Source organism: Haliotis rufescens, unplaced genomic scaffold, assembly GCF_023055435.1.
Source record: "Haliotis rufescens isolate VD_foot unplaced genomic scaffold, xgHalRufe1.0.p SCAF_38, whole genome shotgun sequence".
Taxonomy (NCBI): Eukaryota; Metazoa; Mollusca; class Gastropoda; order Lepetellida; family Haliotidae; genus Haliotis; species Haliotis rufescens.
The window spans coordinates 3,713,421-3,723,863 of record NW_025964090.1 but is presented as its reverse complement, the minus strand read 5'-3'; the positions used below and the strand labels follow the sequence as shown (position 1 = coordinate 3,723,863).

The window sequence follows — 10,443 nt, the reverse complement described above, 5'->3', positions numbered from 1 at the left end:
GTACTTCCTACTTAATTATGACCAGGAATATCGGTTCAATGTATGTGTTTACAGTTCTATATTTCAGTTACAGTGAACACTGTCCCCAAACGTATCACATAGCACTGTACTCAAGACAGGCAGTGTTAAGTTTACAAAGGGGTGCAAGACTTCTTACAGGTGTAGTGTTAGTTTATAACACTTCTTTGTGCCTGACCAAGTGTTGGGTCTTGGGTATCTATAAACATGTATTCTCCCAAACCCTGACTTCAAGATTCTGGGACGTTGAAATGTTGTCAGTTGTCTGAGATCTTCATGAACAGAGATGTCGCCTTTCATTGACTTTTCAAATAAACCACTGAGAACGACAAACTGCATATGAATCTGCATATGATGGGAAAGCATTGGTGACTTCAGGAAATACTTCACACGTATCCCAAGCATATGAACTGGTGAAGGCATTAAATCGTGAAAATGTTTTTGAATTCCTAGGGCCTCAAGAAGAACACTTTCGCCTGTTTCAGTCAATCGAACTGCACCGCCATCTTCTTTCATACGGCTATTGAATTGTTCATGTGTCTCACCTTGTGCCACACCAGAGAATGTCCGTTTAGTCTTGTGGGTCACTAATCCACTGGAAGAATATTCGTGGTACAGCGGTGCGTGTGCTCTACTGTAAGGGGGACATAAATGCAAGCTATTTATATAACAAGTGATGCTGCAAACTTTGGGAAATCTGCTTTTTGAAATGCATCCACCAGACACAATATGCAAATTTCTTGTTTAAGAACAAGAGGCCAGTAGTGAAACAAGGGCTGAGCAGCTTACTTCGGTGCACTACAGTTTTTGAAAGGATCTTCGATTTCTGTGTTCGCTTATATTTCCTTATATTGCACATATGCGTGATGTTGTAGCAAGGTGGGTACACATGATGAAGGAATCAGCATATCTGCCTGAGGCAATCCCAGCAGCACAAATTGCAGTTTTCATTTCACTTCCTTCGGGACAGTTTCTGAGAATCCTGAAAGCAACTATTTCAATATGCAAATCTACCAAACTTGTAACGAACTTCATCATTTAATTCAGGACTGTTCCACTGGATTGTTTCAGTAATTGTGTATAGTGGTTCATCCATGGCAAGCAAATGCATCTGACCAGGATTTAAATGTCCAATTCTTTTTTTCTCCTTTTTACCAAATTAATTGAATGCTGTATCATAGCAACAGAACATTCTAAAATATTGGCATATGGGACATAGTTGTTGAAGGATGCGTTTGTCTTGTTTTCGCAGTACTTCCTTCATGTGATATGAGCAGATTTACTCATGGTCAGGCATATCACATGCATTGTGTTAACACTATCTACGTCTTGGGTGAAAGGTCCTTAAATGAGACACATAATCACCCATCTTGCTAAAACAGGATTGGGGTACATTAGTATATACTTGGGCTGTTTGGAAATGGTTTTCCTGATATGTGTATAAAAGAACAACATGTATGAAATGTGTCAACAAGATCACAGGTTTTTTTAATACCAAGTAAACTGGGACTTGCATTTCTCGGTCTCAGTGGTTTCTTTGTGATGATATGCTGGTGCACCGAGATTTCACGCTTTGAAGACAAGGTGTTCTGAGATAGTTTAGGATGCTTGAGGATTGTTTTTTTTTTACTTGGTCCTTCAAATTTCATACTGACTTGAGCTTTCAAAGAAGGCAGGTACAGACTGTTTATGGCAGTCAGGAGGAAATGTTTCCATGAAAGTTTGTTTCAACCTTAAAACATCTTTGCGGAAGTGTTGCTCGTTTAGTTAGCCTTAATGATTCAGAATCAAAAAGGCATGTTTCAGTGCTGGTCCAATATCTTTATCAAACTCCAATTTGACCTTTTTGCCTTGATTGTAATCTCTCAAAAATGCTAGCAAGATTCGATACCAGTCTTGTATTTTGTTCAGTTATAGAATTTAAACTAAGTTCATGCAGTCTAATATATTCGCCAGGCCTGCCTTCCGGAATACAGATCTTGCATCAAATGAATGAATTTTAGTACCAAAGGCTTATACATTCAGTAAAGCGTTACCTGGAATTGTTTTGTGATGGCCATCACGAAGAATATATAAATATTAATTATTATTATAAAATATGTAAGTTATGACAGCTTGTAAAAATTAGAAATATTTCCTAAATATTTCCCTGTTGTATTTTTGATGGTTATATGACAGTGCACGAATTATATCATAATTATACTGTAAACTGTAATTAGTTTTGCAGGTATATATCAGTATACTTTTGCCAACCTCGTTTTCACGTAATTCAATGTTTTGAATCCCGTTTTGGTAAGAAATCTATCAGAGGATCATAGCATGCTTTTATAGAGCTTCATGGCACACTGTTATCTCGTAAAAATAATCACATGTCCATGCCATCATGTTACGCATATTGTTTAGGATGTGCCATTACCTCATAAGCATCGATGTCAACAACGTGCCTGTCAAAACGATCTTGTTTACTTTTTTCAAGAGTTTTGCATTGACCGTAACTTTTGAAGAATTCATCGTTCTAAGCACACAGTTACGCAAATTAACCATCAGATACAGATTAATCATACCTTTGTTCTTCAACAAACAGATCACAATCACTTGGCAGCTTGATATTTATCCATATTTGTGTGAATTTGTGATCAGGGCTGAGCTACGTGTTTCGCCGACGCCCGCCATTTTAACTTTGTGACAGCTAGCCTAGGTCGCGATGAAGTTACTGAATTTGGCTAATGCTTAGTATTTTGCATTATAAAGTTTATTTAATCTAATGAACTATGTCCAGAGGAACCCAGAATCGTATTTGATGATATGTCAAGACGTGTTTTAAGTTACTGTTAATTCTGACATCAGGAACTATGTAATCTTCGCTGATGTATTCATGCGCAGTATTTAGCGTCACTATTTATGAACATGTTTCTCATAAATATGACATCCAGTGCTTCTGTCAAAGCATACCAGTGGCCAATTTGTGTTATTAAACGTCTTATGCATCAGATAAATTCCAATTGCCTCCTGACATTTGTAATCTTCCTCTTTGAATTGTCCATCGTAATTCCCAGTCGATGTTGCTTGTTGTTATTACGTCCTCTCGGCAGGCAGCAAGGACGTAGCTTTGACGTAGCTGGACGTAATTGTTTATCTTGTGATATTGGAAGGCAATTAGTGAATCAATTAGACCGAATTAATTGATTGGTATAAATACTCATTTTTATACCAAATTACCTCCTGAGATGGTTTGCCTTCCTCTTTATTTCAGTGATTTTACATTGTGAAAGTAGATCCCTCAAAGGAATAAGGACGTAAAGAGACGTAATTTCTCGTAATTTGATTGGTCAATAACAGACATGTGACCATTTTCTCACACCTATAAATACGATGAGATCCATTCTGGGTCATTCTGACTTTGGCAGTCTAAAGGTCAGTTTCAATCAAAGGGCAGATAATTCAGCCAAAAAGTTCCTCTTGTCCTTATGTAATCATTTCTATAAATAGACTGAATTTTTGAACACAGACACAAATTGCTATCTAAGTAACTGTAAAGTTATTCAGATAAAGAAGTCATCCATATATATATATTTATAGCAGTAAACTACCATTATAGTTACAGGCAATAATTATTTTGCCCTGACACTAGTCCTTACAAATAAACCTTAAAGCTCAGAGGGATCTACTTATTTGGAAGCATTGTGTTGTCAATATAAGGCATTGTTATACCCACATGAATAAAAACTAATTATTCATTGAAAAGAAGTGTTTTGACTCTCAGTTACATCCAGACTTCGAGGTTTATCAGAAGTTCGGGTCCGGGCCGCTACAGTTTTGAAGCCAAATTTGATTGAAATGATTGCAATGAACAAATGATACTGATATTATGGACAAACATTTGACATTTGAAGATTAAGTCATTTTGGCAGCCATGTTGGATTTTCGTCGCCACCAGTGGACGCTGCATATTAGATTTGAATTATATACAACGTTGTTTCAATTTAGTTTGCATGAATTACTAACATTGACAAAATAATAATGATAAATTGAATTTAAATTGACATTGTAAGAAATTTTAACCATTTGGGCGGCCATCTTGGATTTTCCTACCACAAGGTGGCGCTGCTGAGATGGATCCATATCCAGAAATGTTCGGAATGGTTCAATGTATAAGCGTGCTCAGTTTGGTGCTTTTAACCCAAAGTGCACAATTTTGACTAAAATCCAGCCTTAACCGCCCCAATATTTTTTGCCTTTTACACCCACTGGAATCAAGATGGCTGTTCTCTGTCGCTGACGTTATATATCTACCATTCTAATCTTGAATCCCAACTGAGGGCATCTGATCAATCTGGTCAACAACAGGAAGAAAGGTTAAACATGTACATCTGAAAGTAAGATGAATAGCTACCAAAACGTTTACCTGAAGCCTCCTTTCACATGCCTAATCATTGAGGTCAAAACATAGTATTCACATAGTGATCACAGTATTTAAAGGGATTCAGATAAGAGAATGGTGTTATTGTGTACCCAGCGGTTAGATGCAAGATCCCCTTAGTCATTGTTGCTTAGTCATGGCCATGCTTAGAAACGTCCGTCAACATCCACATTCCTTTATACTGGTAAACATATGTTTGACCTTTGCCTTTTCAATAAATTACACTATCAGAGCAGCTCATTCCTATGGGGGTTGCCAGGATTCATGTCTATTGTTTATTATGCTGATATAATACTGGCGGGTCCCAGTTCTAAACATAACAACCCCATGGGAACAAAATGAACTTTTCCGAAATCCTAGATCCGCCCACTGCCACCTAAGACGTTTCCTGCACAAGGATCCTGAGTTGATTTTTTAAGGGAACCGCAGTTTCACCTTCACACTCCTCGAGTAATGCTGTAATGGACACATTTGCACTTTGAAATTGAAGTCAGTTTAGATTCTTATTGAATCTCCACCCAACTGGCATTGGTATAGTTTATTGACAAAACTATCTCAAAATGAAGAACGAAGAGGAACCGAAGACGTATGCCTTTGAAGGGAAGGAAACAAAAAGTAGCGCTGTGCTTGCAGCTGCTTTCTTTGCGGCGTTTGCTGCTTACATGGCTATTCAGAACCTACAAAGCAGTCTCAATGAAGCGGAAGATCTTGGAATCATTTCTCTGAGCGTTCTGTATGCATGCATTATATTTTCTGGAATTATGGCTCCGGCTGTAATCCGGTTCATGGGAATTAAATTGTCTTTAATCCTGTCTTGGGTGATCCACCTTCTGTACACAAGCTCGAACTTCTATCCGGCATTTTCCACCCTCATACCTTCTTCAATTCTCCTCGGGGCCATCTCTGGTTTTCTGTGGACGAGTCAGAGTATTTATATTTCAGTCTGTTCCTACTCTCTTGCCAAGTCTACAGGAGCAGCCCCCTACGATGTCCTCAGTAAATTGAATGGATTGTTCTTCACCGTTTTTGAAACAACCCAGATTCCAGGCAACCTTGTGTCGTCACTAATCCTACGATCAGGAACTTACAGCAATGTCACAGGAAAAGCTGTTTGTGGGTCTGACTATTGTCCTGGGGTATCCAACGGAACAGACATAGCCACTCCAGAGATGAGTCTGGTGTACATTCTTCTTGGCATCTATCTTGGATGTGGTGTTATTGCTTTGATCATCACGATTGTCTTCTTACCACCTTTACCGAAAAGTGACTGGAGCAGCAATGTGAGCTTGAAGCAATCTCTCATTTCCTTCTTCGTGACGTTATTCACCAGCAAGATGATATTCCTGGTTCCTTTCATGATGTTCCAGGCAGTGGAACAAGCCATATTATGGTCAGACTACACAAGGGTAGGTTATTTGTTCTTTAGCCATTGTATCGTGATGATATTTGCAACACATTATGAAAATGTAATATCTATTAATCGCATGAACGTTTCTCGTTTCTCTATATATGCTGTGTGTTTCGCAAATGGAGAAAAAATGGTGTCGATGGAAGCGGTAAGATTGTCCCTCAGTTGACAGTAACTGTATATCAAGAAGAATCTGTGTTACTATATGTACCAAGATACACTCGCCCACACCTGTGATTTGTGTATCACAATTTACGATGGCATTAGTCTTGTGGTTAAAACGTTGATTCGTCTCGCCGAAGGTCCTGGTTCAATTCCTTACATTGGTAAATTGTGACAAGCCCATTCTTGGTGTCTCCCGTCATGTGTTGCTGGACTAATGCTGAAGATGGCGTACCAACACACTTGCTCACTCAAGTGAGTGAGTGAATGAGAGAGTATGGTTTTACGATGCTTTAGCAATATCCAAGCAATATCGCGATGGGAGACACCATAAATAGACTTCACACATTGTACCCATGTGGGGAGTCAAACCCGGGTCTTCAGCATGGCCAGCGAACTCTTAAATCACGAGGCTTCCCCACCGCCCCAACTTAAAATGTAAAAACAATGCTGTTGATATGAGAGTCTGCAGTTTCCCTCAGTATAAAGCAGTATGTAAGCACAAAACAATATGTATGCAACAGACAGTAATATGCAATAGACAGTATTTATGCAGTAAGTAGTATGTATGCAATAGGCAGAATGAACTTAAAATATGCAATAGACAGTATGTATGCAGTAAGAAGTATGTATGCAATACGCAGAATGAACTTAAAATATGCAATAGACAGTATGTATGCATTAAGTAGTATGTATGCAATAGGCAGAATGAACTTAAAATGTGATATTTATGCAGTATTAATACAATAAGCGATATGTATGTAACAGGTAGAATGAATACAATGGACATTATTTATGCAATAGACAGTTTGAATACATAAAGCCGTATGTATGCAATAAGAAGTATGTATGCAATAGCCAGTTGGTATTTAATAGCATTGGATGTATCAATAGTCATCATACGGTCTGTTGCAGTCCTATGTCAGCTGTCCTATCGGAATACACATGGTTGGTTTCATCATGGCAACGTACGGGGCAACCACTTCTTCCTGTGCCTTCGTGTTCAGTCGCATTGCGAAGTACATTGGACGTTACATTCTCTTCTTCACTGCTGCTGTCTTACAAGCTGGGGTGTTTATAACGCTGTATCTGTGGACGCCGACAAGCGACGACACCAAGTACATCTTCGTCATCCCCATTGTGTGGGCCATCGGGGAAGGAATATGGGAAACACAATCTAACTGTAAGAACCAGGCATTAGTCTCTTTCTCTTGTTAACGCTATTCCGAATGATAAAATCTCATAATTATTAGGGCACAATTCGCTGTGCACATTTGTGCCCTCAAGCCTATTAGAAACGTATGGACGTGGGGTGTAATCTCAGACCCGAGTTCTTTGTTTGTCAGCACCATACCCATGAAAGTAAGTTTCACCAAAGTAAAACTGACCCAAGGGAAAGAAGAAGGTACGCAGAGTATAGTCAGAAACAGAACAAGGGCATTCATTTAAACGACCGGCATCCCTTGACGGTATGACGTAACGAAAGACGTTGTCGGTCTACGACGTCTTCTCGGACATAATGTCGTTAAAATACTGTTATTAGCGCTGTTTAGCTTATACTAATGCCAACCTTGTTTTGATTTTCTTCAGCTCTGATAGCCATGCTGTTCCCGGAGAAGAAGGAGCCAGCCTTTGCCAACTTCCACACATGGAAAGCCATCGGATTCACGCTCACATTTGCACTCAGCAACTTTCTGTGTTTGAAGACAAAACTTATTTGTGTGCTGGCTTTGTTAGCCTTGGCTATGACTATGTACACAGGCGTAGAGATTTATGCACGAGTGCACAAGAAGCGCAAGGAGGTCACAGCTACCACTTCAGTAGAAATTACCTCAAATGGCATAAAAAAATCTACGTTCACAAACTAACACCATGTGCTAGAATACACATTTGACAAGGGTGTGTAGTTTCAACATTGTTTGCTTCTCTTCGTTTGTTCAAATCGTTGTCAACCAATGCGGTTCACGAAACCGTATCTGTGATTTCTGGGTATTCAGGTAAGACGAATATAATGTCACGATAATATGGGGAGCTATCGCCCTGGTAAGCAATCCGCTGAAGGTTCATTGTTAGCATTGTCCAATCAAACTTTCCCCATCCTATGTTCAGAATGTAAATTTCCAAATATTCATGTTTTATGTGTATCCCTGTTTGAGGTTGTCATGTTGGCTACCTAACAACACGACAATATGGACGGTTTGATAAAAACAATGTATGAATATCATACTTGTTGTATGTGCCTTTAAATACAGAGCATGTATCCACTTCACTTCCGGTCTCATTTTGAACCCTTTCCATCATCATAAAAAAATCTCCATTGAACGATTCCGACCATATCATGAGCATGCGTTTATGAATCACTATCAAATAATGATGCTACTAGGTGTTCGGGTGTGAACGGATTTGTCAGTTGTTCAAATACAAAAAAACGGGAACCTAAGGTTCAAGCCAAAATTGGAAATGTACTCCACATGTCTACTTGAGGCCTTGAATGATGTAGCCATAAACAAAGAACTTTTGAGCAAGAGACGTATGAAACGCTTTGAATTTTCGAAGACCATTTCTTTCAAATATAAACCATCAACGTCAGGGAATCACAAGTCTCTGTTATCCCGTCGAAATACATTTCATTGGGCGGCAAAATAGCAGTTAAAAAAAAAGATAAGTATCACTGAAAATGTTTGCGAAAGGGGCAGTATTTCTGCCTATCATGTCAAAACCTTATCGTAGGTCTACTTTTTATTCACGCAAAGACGTCAACTGTCGTATGTGAAGTATAATTTATGATATTGACTCACTGTGCCTGATACGCCAGGCCTTGGTTAAAATGTTTTGCGCGCTTCAATCAACGTGCATCGTTAGCCTCTTGAAATAGTGCGCAGGGCGTTTCTCACTTTTTCTATCGTAACGAAACATGTGGCATGATGTTTTTGTACACTTTCTGTAAAGATATAGGGTATCTGGAAAGTTTATTGGTGGCGGTGGGAGACAACATATATTGCTGTACATTCCCCTAGGAATGTTTAATGTGACAACTACGTACATGTTACTAGATAGGAGAGATGTAGATGAAAGTCCGGACCAGTAGCTTGGCTTGGAGCATCATTTACATGGTCGCAGTGTTTCTGTGTCAAACTTGCTCTACTAACCTTCTTTTTAAGGTGTTAGTTTGTTTTTGTCTGATGGCTAGCGCCATTTTGGTTTCTCTGAAACATTTAGAGTTTTTAAAATGAAATGAGAGTGACTTAATCTGGACATGTTTTAAACAATCGCCTGTCACATTCTAAGACTTAGTTATGTTTCGGAATGTAGATAATCCATGCAATTTGTTCATTGTGTTTTTAAAAGAGCTAAAAATGTTTAAGGGAAATATATCCGGTCTCTATCTCGTAAGAATAAACTTGCGCATTGAGCGATATCTCCTTTAGCTATAGGAGTAGCTATAGTATAGAGCTTTATCACGCACTGACCTTGCAATACTGTACATCGTATCTTATTCAAGCTGTATCATTGAGAGTGAGTGATTATCTTCCTTACCGAATAGCTGTGTTGAGCACTACCTTTGCTATGTTATTCAGGCAGCAAGAAAGAAGGGTTCCAGGGAGGAATTTAGGTCAAACATGTAACGCGTATTCAATCATTCTCCCTTCACGCTGCTATTGCAACTTATTGTTCAACACGGTTAAATACAAGGCTTCTATAAAGTATGACTTTGTTCAATAATCGACACATGTGAAAGAAAGTGTTTGATATGAAAAAAATTGTAATTACTTGCCTTCATAATCACATGCATTGTGTTTGCTGTGCATAGTTGAGCACAGTATTGATTTAAGAAGTTCACTGTGTGTATTGTAATACCGTTTCATGCGGCGGTATACGGTTCTGCATTGTTTATTGTTTTGACAGTTTTGTTTAACCTCCGGCAGAGATTATACACCCGTATACATGTATGTCTGTTTCTTGATACATAGTCAATCAACAGCTTGGTCTGTAGTTTGGAATTATTTCCTAAAAAATAAAACGGTTGCATGATATATTCACGATGTTTTGGTTGAACATAGTAACATTCTTCTAAACATACTAAACCGGGAGTAATAACACAAACCCAGTTTACCAAACGGAACCGTACACAAGAGTAGTGAGTGAGTGAGTTGGGTTTAAGGCCGCTTTGAATAGTTTTCCACTTATATCACGGCGTGTCCGCTTGGTGTTGGGGGAATGCCTGAAGTGATGCAGGTCTTAGACGTTCACCACTTTGGTGAAACCCACGAGCACGGGAATAGTCGGGGCGAACCGGGATTCGAACACTCTGCCCTAGGTTTCTGGGACACAACTCTGCATAGCGAACTGCAGGCCTTAGGCGATTGGGTCAACCGTGCCCCTGTATACAACAGTAACATCATACAACAAAGATGTTTAAGATGAAAAATGTATT

At 39.0% G+C, this 10,443-nt stretch overlaps 1 protein-coding gene across 1 annotated transcript; it reads left to right on the top strand.

The window, feature by feature from the left end:
• The first annotated feature begins 4,828 nt into the window (after positions 1 to 4,828).
• Positions 4,829 to 10,046, top strand: LOC124113797 (protein unc-93 homolog A-like). Its single transcript, XM_046474318.2, has 3 exons — positions 4,829 to 5,844; positions 6,924 to 7,191; positions 7,599 to 10,046. Exons 1-3 carry the CDS (start codon positions 4,999 to 5,001, stop codon positions 7,874 to 7,876), a joined length of 1,392 nt encoding a protein of 463 aa, XP_046330274.2. The 5' UTR covers positions 4,829 to 4,998; the 3' UTR covers positions 7,877 to 10,046.
• The last annotated feature ends 397 nt before the right edge of the window (positions 10,047 to 10,443 follow it).